General features: G+C 41.0%; 1 protein-coding gene across 18 annotated transcripts in view; it reads left to right on the forward strand.

Annotated features, from left to right (window-relative positions):
• The first annotated feature begins 2,025 nt into the window (after positions 1-2,025).
• Positions 2,026-20,761, forward strand: part of FSD1L (fibronectin type III and SPRY domain containing 1 like) — an 85,037-nt gene continuing 66,301 nt past the window's right edge. For 7 of the 18 annotated variants that reach the window (XM_009000755.5, XM_078373789.1, XM_017975225.4 and 4 more), the window contains exons 1-3: positions 2,026-2,225; positions 16,869-16,934; positions 19,950-20,045. In XM_009000755.5, coding sequence (XP_008999003.3) covers positions 2,211-2,225; positions 16,869-16,934; positions 19,950-20,045 — 177 coding nt within the window. In that variant the 5' untranslated portion in view covers positions 2,026-2,210. Of the gene's footprint in view, positions 2,226-6,498; positions 6,634-16,868; positions 16,935-19,923; positions 20,046-20,761 lie in introns of all 18 variants that reach the window. The other 11 variants (XM_009000763.5, XM_078373812.1, XM_035253708.3 and 8 more) reach the window with 3 other exon arrangements.

The following is a 20,761-nucleotide window of genomic DNA, read 5'->3' on the forward strand; positions in this document are numbered from 1 at the left end:
TTGGCAAACTTCATTTCATTTCTTGTATATCTCTGTCCAGTTAAAAAGGATATATTAAGTGCATACTATGTGGCAGACTCTGAGTTGGGGATGTAGATATGGGGTAAAAGAAATTCAGCCCTCAAGAAAATCACAGTATAGTCAGAGGAGTCCATGTGGAGACGTAACGACAACATTGAAGAATAAATGCTGTTTCTCAAACACAGAACTCCTTCCCTCCACGAGGCCTCTGTACTTGTTGTTCCTTCTGTCTAGAATGTTCTTTCCTAGATTCTTGTACAATTCATCTTCTCATTTTATACTCAGATCATTTCCTAGAGAGACCTTCCCTGATGTTTCTATGGAAAACTAAACTTTTCTAATTTTCTGAATCAATTTGCCTTATATATTTATGTAGGAACTAGGGTTTCACTCTGTCACCCAGGCTGGAGTGCAGAGGTGTGATCTGGGCTCACTGCAACCTCCACCTCCAGGACCGAGGCGATCCTCCCACCTAAGCCTCCTGATTGGCTCTGGCTACAGGCTTGCAGCAGCACACCTACTTTTAAAAAGAAATTTCTGTAGAGACAGGGTTTTGCCATGTTGCCCAGGCTGGTCTCGAACTCCTGGACTCAAGCAATTCACCTGTTGGGCCTCCCAAAGTGCTGGGACTACAGGTGTGAGCCACCATGCCTGGCCTAATTTTTAATCGTAGCACCTATAAGCACCTAGCACATTACTTTTATTTTTATTTTTTTGGTTGGCCTCCTTTACTGGATTGTAAGCTATGTGAGAGAAACAGGGCCTTGTCCACTACTGAATTCTGTTTTTAGAACTGGTACAGAATAAGTACTTAATACATATTTCCCTTTTATGCATTCATCATAAATGACTGGCCAATCGAACTTTTGTGAGCCTCTCCAGAGTCATCCAAATGGAACATGAGGCCTGTCTGCTTGAGGAAGAACTTTTTCAAGCCTACTAAATGCCAGACTTTCTAAAGTCTTTATTGTTGCCTCATGTCACACTAAGCAGGTTCTAACTCCCCACTAACAATAACTATAACGGGCCAGGCAGAGTGGCTCACACCTGTAATCCTAAAATTTTGGGAGGCTAAGGTGGGAGGACTGCCTCAGCTTAGGATTTTGAGACCACCCTAGGCAACATGGCTAGAGCCTGTCTCTACTAAAAGTACAAAAAATTAGCCAGGTGTGGAGGGTGCGCCTGTAATCCCAGCCAGTCAGGAGGCTGAGGCGCGAGAATTCCTTGAACCTGGGAGGCGGAGGGTTGCAACGAGTTGAGGTGGCACCACTGCACCCCAGCCTGAGCGACAAAGCGAGGCTCTGTCTCAAAAAAAAAAAAAAAAAAAGCGAATGATTATAATTTACTCAGTACTAATTATATACCATACATCATTTAATCCTCACAATCCTCTGCAAAGTCCGCATTATTTCCCTCGTTTTACAGAGGATTAAACAGCCTCAGGGAGAGTAACTTGCTCAAAATCACACAGGTAGCAAGGTGCCAGGGAGGGTCCCTGGGAAAGCTGTGCCAGGCCCCATAGCTCATATTAATCCCATACCCACGTTTCCGCCACTCTCAGCCCTATATCCCCTCTCCCACGTTTCCACTACATCCCCTAAAGGCCCTTTCCCACGTTTTCGCAACATCCCATCCCAGCCCTTTTCCTCTCATTGGACCGCTGGGTTCCCTCTATCGGAGCTGCGCCTCAAAGGCTAGTGTGGGGAGGAGCTTCAGATGCATGCGGGGTGCAGGGTGGGCTGATCGGCTTCTAGCACCAGATACTCTTTCCTTCCCGTGCCCTCACCACCCGCCGGCTGCTGGATGCCCAGTGGCCTATTTCAGGGCCGCAGAGACCGCTGTGGCTGGAGGAAAAAGGATGGGGGAAGGGAGTGCAGGCTGCAGAAGCACTAGCGGGAGGCAGACGGGCGGCGCTCCCCACCCTGCGCCACTCCTTCCCGGGTCCTGTCAGCCGCTGCGCGCAGGCGCGGGACGCTCCTCAGCCCCTCCCTTCTGCGAGCCGCCCTTTCACATTGGCAACCGCGGCGCGACGGCTGCGCGCGCGGGCTGGGCGCGACGGGTGGGGCCGGGCGGTGCCGGTGCGGGCTGGGTCAATGCGTGAGTAGCGGTCTTGGGGTGTGCGACTTCGCTGCGCCTCTTCGCACGGTTCGTTGTCGCGAGTTCGGGCCCAGCGGGCTTAGCCCCTCGCCATGGACGCCCAGAAAGTAAGCGGGGGAGGGGATCCTGGGGCCAGCGGGACGAGCCGCGCAGGCATAGGGTGGGCGGGGCCCCTGTCCCGGGTGGGCGGTGGGTCCGGCCGGATCGGGCCGGGCCGGGCGTCCAAGCTGCTGCTGCGGAGGGCGAGGCCCCCCGACCGCTCTCTGGGCGGGAGCGAAGAGGCGCCCACACGGCTGCGGGGACCGCGCCCGGTAACTCGGGCTGGCCTCTGCCCTATGCTGACTCCTGAGGAGAAACAGGGAGCCATCCGTTTTTTAAAATCAGCCACTCTGCAGCGCTCAAGGCCCATTTTGCTGCCTGAAGCATGCGCGCGTGCTGGTGGAGGTGTATCCCTCCTCAGCAGATGCGGAAACCGAGGCGCAGCCTTGTTTGGGGTCTCCCTGCTGACGCCCAAGCTGCGGCTTTTTTCTCGACCAAGTCTCCTCTCGGCACCTTGCTCTTGGTCGGGGACCGAATCTCCTTTGTACCGCCCACTCGCTCCCCTTCCCTAGACTTTCCAAAGCAGGTCTTAGTGTTCCTTGTATGGAGGGAAAAGACTTCAATTGTTAGGGTAGCCGTCCCACTGTCTGACCAGTTAGTGTTGCTGGGCACAGTTACTTATACTTTCCGAACAGTTGAGGAAAGGTTATATAATCATAAAGGTTTGATTCAGAAGAAATGTTTGGAGAACAAAGCCAATGTCTTGAATACAGTTAGAAGTGAGAGTTATTCAGTCATAATCTCCATATGGAAATAACCACCCGGTTCTCTTTGTTAGACTATAATGTAATTGAAAGATAGTACGGGGTAGGAAAGAAAAGAGAAGTATTAATAATGCAGCAGGGAAAACAAAGACATATCTGTGAGGCTATTCTTTTCTATTATTAGGACCGGAAAGACTTAGAGCAACGTTTTCTACAATTTTGTCTAGATTCACCTTCTTGAGGATCACTTCACTGAGGGCATGAGAGAAGTGTGATGTGTTGAGCATTGACTATTATAGTATTTAACAAAAATGCACGTGATTTCATACTATGTGTTAATCTTGAAACTCACCTTGTTATGCTCAATTTTTATTTCCACGACTATTTGTAAGACATGTTAAAAAATTGCGTTAAAAAATAGGTTTAAAACATTGTCTCTGCCTAAATTTATAAAACATCTCTCAGCTTATTAGATAAAAGTTATGATATTTGAATGGGCATTAGCAGAGGTCAGGTGAAGGAGCAAAGTCCAGAGACTTGGGTTCCAGGATGCTGTGTACTAGATCTGTGGGAAGGAGCAAGTCACGTAACTGTGATTGATCTGTTTCCTCATCTATACAGAAGTAAGAGTATTTTCTAGTGTTATAGTAAAAATCTGATAATTTATTATGAAAACACAGTATTTTAAAGTTTATAAAGTATGAGTACTAGAATTAGCTGCTCTTTGTTATTAGTACTAATGTATCTTAGTGATATCTTTGAGAATCAACTTTTCAATATTAGAAAATACGTTGATTTCATTGATGGTACCAAATCTTTCTAATGAAAACAAAACAAAACCTTTGGTTTATAGCTGTAAAAAGAATGTCCATGGCCCGGTGCTGTGGCTCATGCCTGTCATCCTAGCACTTTGGGAAGCCGAGTGGGGCGGATCACCTGAAATCGGGAGTTTGAGACCAGCCTGACCAACATGGAGAAACCCCATCTCTACTAAAAATACAAAATTAGCCAGGCATGGTGGCGCATGCCTGTAATCGCAGTTACCCGGGAGGCGGAGGTTGCGATGAGCTGAGATTGCGATGAGCCAAGATCACCCCATTGCACTCCAGCCTGGGCAACAAGAGCAAAACTCTGTCTCAAAAAACAAAACAAAACAAAAAGAATAACTGGTGCTAATGTGCATAACCAATTTAGTGCTGTGAACCTGAGCTTCCTTTTCATATATGAATTGCCGCAGAATCACTTACAAGTCTCAGATTCTAATGATCTAAGCTGGATATTGTTCTCTTTAAATAAGACAGTAGTATACCCCAGACATAATTTTTAGAGACTATTTTTTTGTTTTGGAATCTACATTGAAAATAGGAGCAAGGGTAGTACTTCAGTCAATAGAGTATAATAAAAATAGGTACTGCAGAGTGTGAGGAAGACCTGAATATATGCCTGAATGTTTGTTAGGCATTGGGATTTGGGCTTTACATTATTAAGAGGATGGCTCTGGAGCCAGGTCTCCAGTTCTGTTTATAAGCTATATGAGCGGGGGTAGTTTGCTCTGTGTTTCCATTTCTTCATCTGTAAAATTGAGATAACAGTTGTGCTTATCTCACAAGATAATTGTGAAGATTATGTTCTTTTTTTTTTTTTTTTTTTTTTTTTTTACGACAAAGTTTTGTCCTTCTTGCCCAGGCTGGAGTAGAATGGCACGATATTGGCTCACTGCAACTTTCGCCTCCTGGATTCAAGAAGTTGAGTAGCTGGGATCAGAGGTGCCCATCACCACACCTGGCTAATTTTTGTGTTTTTAGTAGAGATGGGATTTTACCAGGATGACCAGGCTGGTCTCAAACTCCTGACCTCAGGTGATCCTCTTGCCTTGGCCTCCCGAAGTGCTGGAATAACAGGTGTGAGCCACGGCGCCCGACCTCTTGTTCATTTTTAAAAGCCACTTAACAGTGCCTAGCATGCAAAAATAGTATTTGTTAGCTGTTGTTATTAATTTAATAATCCCAACCTCAAAGTAACTTTCTCTTTTCTTTAATTCAGTCTAGACATTTTTACTTTTAAAGCATGCTTTCTGCTTTTGTATCTGTAAGAAATGATTCACATGGTGGTGCCAGAGAGAAGAGTTGTTAAATTCTAATAGAAAGAGGATTGGAAGTTCTGACTCACACAGTCTGACAGTATAGGTTAAGTTAACTAGACAGTCTTACAGAGGGTTGATGGTGGCTAGTCAACAAATGGATTAGCTTGACCAGCTGCTCTTTTGTCTGTGAGAATAACTTGGACTTCAGTGTTAATGTTAGCAACAGATGCTCTGTTTGAGTAGAGGAAGAAAACATAATAACCCCGGGTATGTAAGGCATACTGTTGGATACAGAAAACCACAGTATTAACTCCTAGAAATAAACAGAGGGATTTTGTTTATATCGAGTTTCTGGGACACTTTTGTGAACAGGATGTGTTATGGATAGGTGGCTTTTGTTTGATACTCAAACCTTTTGATTATGCCTTTAAATGGTTTTAAGATAAAATCCCAAAGGTTTCTTTACCTGATGAAATATGTGCACGTTCAAAGAAAACATTGAAACAAATAAGACATTTGTACCTTTTTAGAATCTTGGAGGTTGGAATTTTACAGTTTAAGTTAATTTTTTTACAGATCATTCACATGCATAGGGATCACTCTGAGAAAGGTTCTTACTAGGAATAAGAAAGAGTGGAAAGGAAGGGAGGTGAGAGTTTAGAGGAAGGAAGTCACCAAGAGCATACATTGTCACTTGTTTGCTTTTCCCCACTTTTTTTCCTGCATATTCTTCCTACTTGGAAAGGGGTAGTGAATGACAGGTGAGGCTTGACTGGACAAAACTAGAGTGGGGAGACTGAATGGAGCAGGAGGAGTTTTAAACATGACAACCTACAGCAAGTAGCTTATCTACACTTGGCTTCCTTATCCCAGTTTCTTGCTCCAAGCTATGTGCTATTCTTTGCGTTCATATTTTACCTTACCAATTCGGAGAACCCCACCACATCCATAACCAACCAACAGTTGCATGTTCCAAAGTTACTCCTCAGTTAAAAAAACATTGTTTCTTGAGGAAATAAAAATAAAATGTGACTATTGTTCTGCATCCAATATTGCGTTGGACTGTCACAGCGGTTCATATTCCCATAGCACTGTTAGGGAAAATGAAGCCCAGAGAAGTTAAGTGTCTTGTTCACAGTCACACAGCTAGCAAATAGTAGTCTGGATTCAAACCAAGTTTTTCTTCACAACTCAAAGTTTTTTCATTACCACCCTTCTTGCCTGACTTCTTTGCATTTAAATGGTGGTATGATTAAAGTAATTAAAACTTAAAATGTAACAGGGATAAGCCCTATAAAGTGGGGTTTTCTCTCTTTTTCTTCCTTTTTTTTTTTTTTTTTTAAAACACAGTCTGGCTCTCTTGCTCAGGCTGATGGCTCATAACAGCAACCTCTGCCTTCTGTGCTCAAGCTATCCTCCCAGCTCAGCCTCCTGAGCAGCTGGGACTACAGGTGCATGCCACCATGCCTGGCTAATTTTTGTGTTTTTTTGTAGAGACAGTGTTTTGCCATGTTGTCCAGGCTAGTCTCGAACTACTGGGCTAGAAACGATTGGCATACCTTGGCCTCCCAAAGTGCTGGGATTACAGACATGAGCTATCACATCTGATCTGAAGTTGTTTTTTGCTAGGTAAGTGAAGTGAAAATAGTTGATAGATGATAAAGAACATGATTTAGGTAAAAACCTGGAATTTGGTCTCTCTTGTTGCCCCAAATAAAATTACTATTTATTTGCTTATTTTGAGACAGAGTCTTGATTTGTCGCCTAGGCTGGAGTGCATTGGTGTGATCTCAGCTCACTGCAACCTCTGCTTCCTGGATTCGACCCATTCTTGTGTCTCAGCTTCCCTGGTAGCTGGGATTATAGGCGCCCGCCACCACACCCAGCTAATTTCTTAAATTTTTAGTGAAGACAGGGTTTCGCCATGTTGGCCAGGCTTGTCTTGAACCCCTGCCTGACCTCCAGTGATCCACTCACCTCTGCCTCCCAAAGTGCTGGGATTACAGTCGTGAGACACCACACCTGGCCTAAAATTGCTATTTTTATGTTGTGTATGTGTGTGTCTTATATATATCTTTCTCTCCCTTTTTTTAAACTCTTTTGAGGTAATGTCTTAGCTATCTAAAGTAGAACTTGTGAGCAAGAAAGTAGAAATGAACACCATATTGACATACTTATGACCATTGTATATAATACAGATATCTTCATTTTTCAATTGAACTTGACAGTTTTTAATAATGAGAAAGATAGTGAAGCAGATATTTTTTTTGTTGTTGTTGTTGTTTGGTTTTTTAATTTTTAGCGCAGTACTTGTTTGCAATGCTTGGCTGAATGATTATTATTACTATTACTGTGATTATTATTACTATTACTGCAGGGTTATTCATGCAGTAAACACATATTGAATAGATATTCCACTCTAACTTAGGGTGGACAATATTTTTAAGTTGGTGGATTTTATCTCCAGACTTTTTAAAATACGTTTTTCACCCTTCGTTGGCACTTCTTCGCAGCCACAAGGTTCTGATAGAATCTGGCTTCAGTTATTGATGCTTGTTGATTGCTAGTTAAATGCATTTTGAACTAATTTATTATTTATTAAACTATTAAAATAGCCAGCTTTTCCCCTTCTATTGCATTATAAATGTAGATAATACAAGCTTATTGTAGGAAAATGGGAATATAAATAAAATGAAAATAAAATTAAAACCACCCAGTTTTGCCACCCAGAAATAACCTCTTCAACATTTATATCACCATCTAGTTTTTTGATATGTATATAAAAACTTTTTAAAAATTATGGTGTCATGCTATATATGCTGCTTTATAATTTGTCTTTCACATAATATATTATGGATATTTTTTCATAGTAATTCTATAATACTTTAAATGATTCAACAGAATTCTTTTGTATGCATGTTTTACTTCACTTTATTTAATCAGTACCCTTTTGTTGTACATTTTTGTTGATCCCAACCTTTTAATGTTATAAATATCACAGATGAGCATCCTTATAGCCAAGTCTCTTACACCCTTAATTATTCACTTAGAATAAATTAGAAATGGAATTACTGAGTCAATGTATATATACTTCAAAAATTCTATTTGATATGTATTGTCAAGTTGCCCTTGAGAAAGGTTGTTAGTTTATACCGATACTCTCATCTCCACTCCAGTGCCACCTTCCTTCATTAAATGGTGGGACCTCTAGTTTGGCCGAATATGAGCCTCCTTGACTTTGGGGTGAAACAGCCAGTTCAGAGGCCACTGAACATGGGTAAGGTTTCTTTATCCTCTGGTTTGCTTTATTTTCCTCACATCCTAGATGAGAGATTACTTCCTCTTCTGCCGTGATATCTTAAACTGGGTTCAGGGCAGAAAGGCAGCATTCATTAGCCAGCTCTTTTACTAGCATTTAGATTTTTCTCAGCTCGTAAGCTAGCCAATCAGAATTGATTGTAGGTTGTCTGGGTTACATCTGTATACGGGTAGTGTTTTCAACTGTTTCACTACAGTTGAAGGCTATACAGAAGGTACAGCCTTCCACCATTTGGTTATTTTATTTTATTTTATTTTTTTGAGACAGAGTTTCGCTTTTGTTACCCAGGTTGGAGTGCAATGGCACGATCTCGGCTCACTGCAACCTCCACCTCCTGGGTTCAGGCAATTCTCCTGCATCAGCCTCCCGAGTAGCTGGGATTACAGGCACGTGCCACCATGCCCAGCTAATTTTTTGTATTTTTAGTAGGGATGGGGTTTCACCATGTTGACCAGGATGGTCTCGATCTCTTGACCTCATGATCCACCCGCCTCGGCCTCCCAAAGTGCTGGGATTACAGGCATGAGCCACCACACCCGGCTAGTTATTTTATGATTATTAGATTCCTGAATTTCTCTGTTCTCTTTTTTTCACCTTCTTACATCACATCTGAGCATGATACTTTTGTTAAAACAACTGTTAAGATTCTGTTTATCTAGCTAACAGCCAGATAGAACTTTCTGGATTCACCTCTTTATCACTGTATGGTAAACCTACCTAATAGCAATAGTTTAAGCATACTATTAGAATGACCCTGTATGGCAGACTGAATGTGTGTTCTCAACTTCACTGGGTTGTGTAGTTATCTTGTCCAGCCCACTGCTACTGGACCTATTCTGTGCATAAGGCAGTTCTCCTGCCCAGCCTGCCACCACTGGTCTCTATCCCTTGTATGTAATCCCTCAATATAATACCGTGGTGGTTTTTAGTACTATTTGTTGGCTCTAGGTTTCTTTTTCAGCCTTTTGAACCTGGTGCCATCCCCACTGGAGTCGATGGAGGGGTTCATTATGAAGTGACCTAATTCAAAGGACAGGTCTATGGTTTGGGGTGTTGCAAGTGGCCTATTACTGGTGGCAGTTGGACATTTTTCAGGAATGCTACATGCTGGTTTGATCAGTCCCTTTCCTCAGGTTGCAGGAACCCTATGATTATTTCGTATAGTCCCCAGCAGTTTAAGCAGTCTAGAGTACAGGCTCTGGAGGCAACCTCCTGGATTCGAAAAGCAGAGGCTCTGGGGGCAACATCCTGGATTTGAATCCTGATTGCCAGTTGATAGCCGTGTGACCTAAAACAAGTTTCTTAGCATCTCGAATCTTTCATTTATCCAATCATACAATGTGAAGACTAATACTGCTTTTTTTTAAAATCAGTTGTGATGATTAAAAAGATACTCCATGTTAGTAGCACAGTGCCTAGCACATAGAAAGTGCTTAATGAAATACTGATTAAATTGGCTATAATAATAGTTTGACCCCCTTAACTTATAGATCCCTTTGTGGTGTTTGCAGGGGTTCTCGACTTTTGTATCTTAATTTTCTGCAATACTACTATAGAATTTTCCTCGTCTTAGAAGATGCTGCTGGGAAACCCATATGTCAGCATTTAATTATGTTATGCTGATGCCCTCTGATTTGGGGTTATAATCTGTTGATCAATTTCAGTTTTCCAGATTGTTGATCTTTTCCAGATTTCTAATCTGGAAGTAAACTCTTAGTCCTTTGGATGCCTTTAGCTGTTCTGACCTTTTCGAGAACCTCTGATGGCTACCTTATCAGGTAATATAATGTAGTCCTTTAAGAGCATAGACTCAGGAATCAAACTGTCTTTATTTGAATCCTGGATGTGTGACATAATAGCTTTGATATTCTGGGCAAGCTGCTTAACTTCTCCATGTGTCAGCTTCCTCATTGGAAAACGAGGATAATAATAGTATCTTACCTCATAGGATTCTTGAAAGGATTAAATGAACTAATAATATGTAAAGAGCTTAAATAGTGCTTGGCACTTAAGATTACCAAAGTGCTCCTTTGCTCAGTCTATTGATTATCCTTTTACTTGATTGATAGTGATTATAAACATAACTTTAAGCTGTGCTGCATTGAAGAGACTAACTCATGTCTTGTATATCCTAGATTACTTTGATTCAGTCCATGACGATGGTTGCAGTTATGCTTGGCTGGGGTGTATATAATGCTTTTTCTTGTTGGTGTAGCAGTTGCCTTAGTCTAAACCCATAGTTAAATCATTGTATTTTTTTATTGTTGTTGTTATGAGGGCCTTGTAATTGTGCTACATCACCAAAAGACAATTGCTGAGATTGCCTGTGCACAAATGCCAATTTATGTCGGGAATGCTACATGCTAGTTTGATCAGTCCCTTTCCTCAGGTTGCAGGAACTCTATGATTGTTTCGTATAGTAAATAAAATCATCTATTTTACTATGATTTAGCAGAATTGGCATTTGTCAAAGAATGTCTTCAGACCTGCGTCACCTGGAACTTTTAGTTATCACGACCTGAATCTTATAAAATATAATTTTCTAGATAACCCTCAGATAATTTATATTGCCTTTATTCATCTATGTTTATCTATTACTTTATCCATCAGTGTTTGGAAGGTAATGGGAGGCTTGAATCCCATGGGGCAGATGAAAGCTGTCTTTGCCCTCCTTCACCCATAAGGCTTTGTTGAAAAAAATTCCATAGTAGTATTCCAGAAAATTAAGATATAAAAATCTAGAACCCCTGCAAATATATGTAACATGGGCTCATTCTTTAAGTACATTTTTGGAATCTGTTTTATCAGTACATTGTGTATATATTTTAGGATAGAGGTTATAGGTAGAGGAACTGATAAATGAGAAGGCTCTTAGGTAGGAAGCAAGTCAAATTAGATATATTATTTATAGCAGGCTATGCAGCTGGAGTGTAACAAGGGAGAGGAAGTCTGGGGAGATGAAGTAGGTGAGGTAGGCAGTGGACAGATCATTAGAGATCTTACAGGTCATGTTAAAGATTTTCAGTTTTATACAAGGTACAATGGGAAACCATTGAAGAATACTGATCAGGAAGAGTGATGCTATCATTACCCTAGGTGAAGTTTATAGAGCACTGATTGTTGGCAAGAAGGATTATTATCAGAGTCTCATTAAGTAGTGTTGCTACAGTGAAAGCTGAGATGCAAGTTGAGATATGATGGTAACTTTTACTGAGACAGTAGTAATAATTTTAATGTCACAAGATACATGGTGAAACCCCATTTCTATTAAAAATAAAAAAATTAGCTAGGTGTGGTGGTGTGCACCTATAATCCCAGCTATTCAGAAGGCTGAGTGAGGCAGGAGAATCACTTGAACCTGAGAGGTAAAGGCTGAAGTGAGCCGACATCTTACCACTGCACTCTAGCCTAAGCAACAAAGTGAGATTCTGTCTGAAAAAAAAAAAAAAAAAAAAAAAAAAGCCAGGCATGATGGCTCATGCCTGTAATCCCAGCACTTTGGAAGGCCAAGGTGGGTGGATCACCTGAGGTCAGGAATTCAAGACCAGCCTGGCCAACATGGCGAAACTCTGTGTCTACTAAAAATACAAAAATTAGTTAGGTGTGGTGGTAGGTGCCTGTAATCCCAGCTACTCTGGAGGCTGAGGCAAGAGAATTGCTTGAACCTTAGGAGGCGGAGGTTGCAGTGAGCTGAGACTGCACCACTTGCTCCAGCCTGTGTCACAGTAAGATTCCATCTCAAAACAAAAAAAAACAAAATTTTAAAAAAGTTCCACCAGAAAAATTATAAAACATTGGTACCAGAAAGAAAAGGCAGATATAGTTCAGAGTAAAAAAAAAAAAAAAATCTCCTTAGTATAAAATAGCTTCCTATTTATGTTTTTTTTTGTTTGTTTTTTTGGTCTAAGTTTAGTTCAAGCTTTGCATTTGAGAAATTACATAGCAAAAATCTGTAGATAGCTGTAGCTTATTGCCCCAACTAGATAGGCCCTGAGCTCCAAAGATTTTAATGAGAAGCCTACTTTTTTTTTTGTTTTGAGGCTCTGTCACACAGGTGGGAGTGCAGTGACACAATCATAGCTCACTGCAGTCTCAACCTCTTGGGCTCAAGCCATCCACTTGCCTCATTATTTGACTTTTTATAGAGATGAGGTGTCACTATGTTGCCCAGGCTGGTCTCAAACTCCTGGGCTCCAGCTTCCCAAAGTGCTACAATTGCAGGTATGATCTCTGCTCCCAGCCAAAGCCTACCTTTTAATGCTCCTGTTATTTACTGAGTATAGTCAGGGACTTCTAAATGCTCTAATTTTGAATCAGATCTTCAAGCTAAATCCTCTTATCCTTTAAGAGCTACCCACCTGCTGCAAGTGAATAGACTCTGGTCTAATAGTGATGTTAGAGATCAGAATACAGGCTTTACCACCCTTACCAAGGTTTTCATTGTCCTTACAGCAGTACTGTTCAGTAGAAATATAGGAGGAGCCAATAGTAGCCACATCAAAAATGTAAAGGAAAAACAGGAGAAATTAATTTTAATATCTTATTTAATAGATTCAAAATATATTATTTCAACATGTAGTCAATATTTAACAATGAGTTTTTCTTTTTTTTGGTACTGAGTCTTAAAAATTCAGCATGTATTTTACACTTGTGCGTATCTCAATTCAAATTAGCCACATTTCAAGTACTTAAAAACCATATATGACTAGAAGCTGCCATCCTGGAAAATACAGGCTTAGAGCTCTATGTCATCCAAGCAGACCATATATTTCTAAGAGTGGAAATAGAGCAGAGATCCTCTATTAATCTTATTAATTTGTAATGAAAAGTAAACCATGAAAAAAAATTTTGGAACTTTTTTCTTAAAAGACCAGAATTTCTTTATGTTATGCCAGATTCTTGAATTATAATAGCTCTGTGGATATAAATTAAACTGTTAAAACCAACTACTTCCTTTACCAGAATTTCACTAATTTCTCAGTTTTATTTATATAAATACTAACTCTAGAAAGTGAAATATATTTTAAAATCACCAACTCTCAAAAGAAATTGGCGCATAAGTAACACCAATTGGGGTCCTTCTAATACCACAACAAAAGGAACAAATACACTCCTCTCTCCTGTGAACTTTACACTGTTTACTCATGTTATTGGTTAGAGAAGACTTTTTTGGGATCACAAAAAGTGCACACGTCCATTTCAAGATTGGCAGCTAACATAAAGACTGCACCTGAGAAGAGCTGACATATAGGTTATACAAATTCAAAGAATCATCAGAATAATACCCTCCATTTTCTATGATACTGTCCCATACCTCCAAAATACCACCCTTAGATTACAGTTAATCTTTTTTTTTCTCTCTGAGACGAAGTTTGACTCTGTGCCCCAGGCTGGAGTGCAGTGACATGATCTCAGCTCACTGCAATCTCTGCCTCCCAGGTTCAAGGGATTTGCCTGCCTCGGCCTCTCGAGTAGCTGGGATGACAGGCGTGCACCAGCATGCCCAGCTATTTTTTTTGTATTTTTTAATACAGATGAGGCTGGGATTACAAAGTGCTGGGATTACAGGTGTGAGCCACCATAACTGGTGATTACAGTTAATCTTATCTTTACCATTTCCCTTAAATTCATTCAAAATTCTATTGTCACAGAATGCAAGACCCTTTTCAACAGCCTAAAAAGTATTAATACCCATACTTCTGGAAAGAAACTACAATCTGTGTTAAAGCCTTCGGGGGAATGATATTCTATATGATTGCCTAAGGTTGTAAAAATACATTAGTGGATGAGAAAGAAAAGTCTTTAAAGGCTGATACAGTATTTCTAGGAAACACAGTCTCATTCTTTGGAGAGAGAGCACTTCTCTATCTCTTGAATTTGACAGGGAGTTCCAGTACAACATAAGAGTCTGTAATACACACCTAGATAAAAGGTCCACATTCTGAGAAAAGTTGCTTTACCCTAATGCCAAACTGCAAACACTAAAGGCCTAGATTATTTTAAGGAGATACACTCCAATCTGTAGGTGGAGACAGCTTCAGCGCCTTGGCTGTAATACACCACTGAGATGCTGTCAGAATGGATAAGCCAGCTGTAGAGGGCTCTGGAACCCTAGCATTTAAGATCATCTATATTTTAAAAGCTACGGAATGCATTAGTAAACATGGCTGCAGAATAAGCAACTATTCATATCATAAAGAATGAGAAAGTCAGAGTAACCAATGTGACCTTGTTGGCTAACAGATAAAATGCTGCCTTTCTGTTAAGCTTTCGAAGCTTAAAGAAAGAAGGAAACATCCTGAAAATTTCCCAAGGGCAGACTACTGAGACAAAGGCTCCAGAAGCTCTAATCCACTTGCCCTTTAATCTGTAACTGCTGTGGAGAGGATGAGCAAATGAAAGACTAATCAAGAGCTAAAATTTGCTTTCTAAAATAGTAAAATTTTATCAGGGAGGGGGCTAGGTTTTCAACCATTCTGGCCCTCACAAGAATGGAGACCGTCTGGAACTAACTGGAAAAGGCATAAAGATGAAAAGCACGAAGGAACTTGGTGCTCAGTAGAACTGGAAAACAAGTTACAAGGAATCAGAATATTTAAGACAAAATTACCACCAGCACCAAAATATATGAAAACTAAAGAATTAGTATTACATGCACTGAGTTCTGAAACTTGACCCTAGCTTGTGTATGTGATATAAAGCTAAAATTTTCACTAGGGTGGTAGGAGTCAAGTAAAAGATGTATATAAGGATAGTATGTGTCTAATCTAGGAGGTATACAAGAAGAGTCTGGCTGAATAGGTACCAAATCCAGCAGTTTTTAAAAAGTGTTTCTAGATATGGTAGGCAATATGCCAGGGCAGAGAAGAGAGCAGAAAAGATCTAAAAGATACAACGAAATGGATTTTCTACCCCAGTCTATCCCTCCATGTCCTCCAAATTTAATCAAGAGCAAAGACAGAAAGCTAGGCCATTATCACTATCTCCTTTTCTCTAATTTGTGCTCTACATGCAGTGATAAAGTTCTATAGATTTTACCTCCTTAATGGTTCTAGTGATAGCAGACATGTTCCTGGGCAGATAGTGGCAGGGTCCCTGGTGAAACCTGACCTTCAGGAGGAAGACAGCCTGATGCCTGAAAACTGGGCAGCCAGTTCCTGGTGGAATCCACCACCCTGAGTGAGAATCTCCTTTGTGCCTTTCAGCCAATCAAATGGTGGTCCTTTCAGGCCCACCCATGGACCAATTGGCACACACTTCCTCCTGCCCATGGACCAATCAGCATACACTTCCCCATTTTGAGCCAATAAACCCTCCCCCATACCCCCTCCAACCACCTCAGCCACTCATCAGGACTACCCATTTGGGGACTGCTTTCTATGGAGAGATGTTCTGTTGCTCAATAAAACTCTTCTCTGCCTTGCTCACCATCCAGTTGTCCATGTGACCTCATTATTCCTGGATGCAGGACAGTAACTTAGGAACCCCGCAAAGGCAGGTGCGGAAAGGGCTGTAACACTTTCCTGGCTACCTTGCCAAGCTGCCAGCAGGAGCAAAGGGGCTATAACATGTTCCTGGCCAGCTTGCCAAGCTGCAGGCAGTGACACAAGCTGCAGGAGTGAAGAGCAGCAACACTTGTAGGGGCCCAGACCTGGGGATTCCCTGAGCCAGAGCTGTAACACTATAACCCTCCCACCTTCCTCCAGCATCAGGCAGCTGCCCCACATGACAGGAAGTGACAGTAGGATTGGGTCAGCTTGGGAGCCATAGGCCCAAACGAGGTGGCGGGACTGAACAGGCTAAAACACTCTCTGCCCTTTTCACTGGCCAAGCTGTGGTTGGCAGGAACGAGAGAGCTGTAGCATCCCTGTCCCCCAACCCCTTGGGGCTCCCCAGTTACTGGCATCTCTGAGTTTTCAGGCACCACTGCGTTCCCCTCATCCAGACACAGGCACCCACAGAGGAAGCTGCTTGCAGTGTGCTTGGTCCAACTGCAGCCCTCATGGAGCCGGCAACTGTGCCAGTGCCTGGAGCTGCCTACCTTGCTACAGTAGCCAGTGTGGTTGGCTGTGCACAGTGACCAGACCCCACACTCACTAACTCGCTCATACACCCCTCACTGCTCCATGCCTAGCTCACCTTAGGTAGGTATGGGATCCAGGCCAGTAGCATGAGCTGAGCACAGTCTGCAGGGCTAAGTGGGCAGAACGAGCCCAGTGGGCATGAGTGAAACTCAGAGACACTGCCAGCCACAGAGGTTGCCGGCTGTTGAAGAAACATCCAAAGTATCCCAGGAGGTGGGATTACAGGCGTGAGCCAGTTGAAAATTTTTTAATTATAGCAGTTCTACTTTGGGTCTCACAGTTCCTGGAGATAAGGAGATTATTATTATCATCCCTAGGGCTGCCTAAAAGCTCTCTGTTGTATTCACTTACACTGTTTCTTCCCATTGTCACTACTGTTGGTATTTCAATATAATAACACAATAAAGTTACACTATGAAGAGCAATTACACCGAGAATTAAGTGTTTATCCTCTTCCCAAGAACTGGTGCACCAAGACTTGGAGAGGTGGACACAGCTGGAGAAGCAACACTGGAGAAGCAACGGAGGTAATACAGAAATGAAGAAAAGGATATCAAAGGACTTAAATCTTCTAAGTATTCCCCCAAGATAGGTTCAATATGCTTTTCTTTTTCTTTCTTTCTTTTTTTTTTTTTTGAGACAGTCTTGCTACAGTCACCCAGGCTGGAGGGCAATGGCACAATCTCAGCTCACTGCAGCCTCACACCCCAGGTTCAAGCAATTCTCCTGCCTCTGTCTCCTGTGTAGCTGGGATTACAAGCATGTGCCACCACACCTGGCTAATTTTTGTATTTTTAGTAGAGATGGGTTTTCACCATGTTGGCCAGGGTGGTCTCAAACTCCTGGCCTCAAGTGATCTGCCTACCTCAGTTTCCCAAAGTGCTGAGATTACTGGCACCACCACATCCAGCCTTAATACATATTTATTTATTTATTCTTTTTTGAGACAGAGCCTTGCTCTGTCGCCTAGGCTGGAGTGCAGTGGCACCATCTTGGCTCACCACAACCTCTGCCTTCCGGGTTCAAGTGATTCTTGTCTCAGCCTCCCGAGTACCTGGGATTACAGGTGTGAATCACCACGCCCAGCTAATTTTTGTAATTTTTAGTAGAGACAGGGTTTCACCATGTTGGCCAGGCCATTCTTGAAATCCCAACCTCATGATCCACCCACCTCAGCCTCCCAAGGTGCTGGGATTATAAGCATGAGCCACTGTGCCCAGCTGAATACATATTTAAAAGCAATACGATGGAATAGTAAAAATAGTTCTGTACAATACTCAGACTTTATAGTAGCTTTTAGTTAATAAGATTGGGCTCTTTCTGGCTAATGAACTGAGTCTGCCTCCCCATCTATGCCTCAGAATGGCAGGGTTATATCTATATTGTGCAGATGAGAAAATGGAAATTCAAAGTAACACTGTTATTAAGGTAAAGATGATCTTTGTCTAAAGCATGCTCTTAACTGCTTTGGTATACTGCCTCTAAATCCAATCAATTAACCCATCATATGGTATACTTATACAATAAAGTATGTATTCTTTAAACATCTTATTTGCCAAGAGTTTTCAGTGACAGAACTGCTGGAATTTTCATAGTAGAGAATCACAGCTTAATTCACTGGGGAGGCATATCTAACTCAGAGGAGGAACTCAGAGAAAAGTTGATAATATTCTCCCAGAACAAGAGTAGAAGAGTCTTCTGAAAAAGATCATCTTCTATGAAAAAGAGGAGCCAGGCCCAATGAATTCAACCCAGTAACAAAATTACAATCATCATGAGATATATGAGTTCAATAAAAACTGAAAAAAGGCCGGGTACACTGGCTCACGCCTGTAATCCCAGCACTTTGGGAGGCCGAGGCTGGCGGACCACCTGAGGTCAGGAGTTCAAGACCAGCCTGGCCAACATGGTGAAAACCCATCCCTACCGAAAACACAAAAATTAGCTGGGCGTGGTGGCTCACACCTATAATCCCAGCTGCTTGGGAAGTTGAGGCAGGAGAATCACTTGAACCTGGGAGGCAGAGGTTGCAGTGAGCCAAGATCGCACCATTGCACTCCAGCCTGGGTAACAAGAGTGAAACTTCATCTCAAAAAAAAAAAAAAAAAAATATATATATATATATATTTTCACTACTACAATGCTTTATGAACATTTGTATAAAATGTTGTCAGGCATGGTGGCTCACACCTGTAATCCTAACACTTTGGGAAGCTGAGGCGGGTGGATCACCTGAGGTCAGGAGTTTGAGACCAACCTGGCCAGCATAGTGAAAGCCCATCTCTACTAAAAATGCAAAAATTAGCTGTGCCTGGTGGCGGGCAGCTGTAATTCTAGCTACTCAGGAGGCTGAGGCAGGAGAATTGCTTGAACCTGGGAGGCGGAGATTACAGTGAGCCAAAATTGTGCCATTGTACTCCAGCCTGGGAGATGAGTAAAAAACTCCGTCTTGGGAAAAAAAAATCAAAAACATAAAACGTTATTCTCCTTCAGGCTGTTTCCTGGGCTCCTTATATAGTCCTTTATCAATATCTCATTATATTTTTTAGGATAATCCTTATTCCACAAAATCTTATAGACTTTATTAAAATATTTAAGCTCATAGGTGCTTACAGAAAAAAGTCCTATGTCTCTGAGAAAATTACAAAGTATTAAATTACTTGCATTAGATTTTTTTCTGAGACTATAAATAACTTTGTTTGGTTTTTGCTGTTGCTACCAATGAAGAATTACTGCAACTAGACTTGTGCTATCCAATATGATAGCATTGGTTACATGTGGCTGTATAAACTGAAATTAATTAAAGTTTGAAACATTAAATTTAGTTCCTAAGTTCTAGTCACACCTTAAGACTTCATTAACTTTCTGTGGCTAGTGGCTACAATATTGGACAGCACATTTATAGAGCATTTCCCTCATAGTGGAAGATTTTATTGGATAACACCGAACAAGAGAAAAAAATTAACCAAATGTTTTATTTAAATAAGAAGGATTATCAAAGTCTGAGCTATTTGCTAATAAAATTGCTTTATTTATTATAGTTCTACAGCATCTGTAAATGTTGCAATGAATGTTTCATTCTATGCATATTTATTACCTAGTTTCATATCTCTAAAATGTTTATTTTTGTAAATGAATAAAATATTGGTGAATATGTGTCTCCTTGCTTTTATTCTTTGGATCCTGATGTTGTATTCCGTTTTCACTTGTTTTTACAACATTAAAAGATTTTACTCTATTCCATTGCCATGGCCTATGAAGTAATTCTATTGATATTACGTTATACTGATCATTTTCAGTCAGAAAAGTATCATGGTGATTAAGTTGTGTATTAGGAATAAGAGAGCTCAATACAGTAGAAATATCTACCTCATCTTTTGTAATTATAAGACTTTGGAAATTTAGAACAATGAGAAATTTTACATTGTTCCTTTTGTTATACAATATGCTCTTATATAAAGTTTGTTTAGAGAATGCTTGTTAATGAGTTTTATAAATTTCTTTCATGAAATGTAGTATTTTAATGTTTTTCTTAATTCTAGGAAGCTCTACAAAGGATCATTTCAACTCTGGCAAATAAAAATGATGAAATTCAGAACTTTATTGATACACTAAATCATACACTAAAAGGAGTTCAGGTATGACTTTTTAAATGAAAAATTTTGTGTAAATATGTCACAATGAGTCAAACATGAAGTACAAATATACTCTATGATCTTTGGGTTATACACTAATGGAGTTAAGAGCACGGTTTTAAAATAGTGGATAAGGTAAAAATGTTTACCTTGCAGTTCCTGTTTTCTCCATGGAAAAATCAAAATAGGGAAAAGGAAAACTCTGGAATAATAGTTGTTGGGGAATACCAGAGTGTTCACTTTAGTCCTTTTCCATTTGACATTTTTTCTAATTTCAATTAAGAACAAATTGTACTTTTTGAAAAGTGCTGGCAAATAAGACATTTCTTTTGTAATAAACAATGGAAGAAAAATGTTGGCCATCTGTGGTGGCTTATGCCTATAATCTCAGCATTTTGGCAGGCTGAGGCAGGTCAATGGGTTGAACCCAGGAGTTTGAAACCAGTCTGGGCAACATGGCGAGACCCTCATCTCTACCAAAAACAAAAAAGAGAGATGCAAAAATTAGCTGGTTGTGGTAGCATATGCATGTAGTCCAAGCTATGCAGGAGGTTGAGATAGGAGGATCGTTTGAGCCCAGGGGGTTGAGGCTGCAGTGAGCAGAGATTGTACCACTGCACTCTAGCCAGCCTGGGTGATAGAACGAGACTGTGTCTCAAAAAAAAAAAAAAAAAAAAACAGAAAAGAAAATGTTAATGGTAAGAGGTCTACTTGTAGAA

This window comes from Callithrix jacchus, chromosome 1 (assembly GCF_049354715.1).
Source record: "Callithrix jacchus isolate 240 chromosome 1, calJac240_pri, whole genome shotgun sequence".
Classification (NCBI taxonomy): Eukaryota; Metazoa; Chordata; class Mammalia; order Primates; family Cebidae; genus Callithrix; species Callithrix jacchus.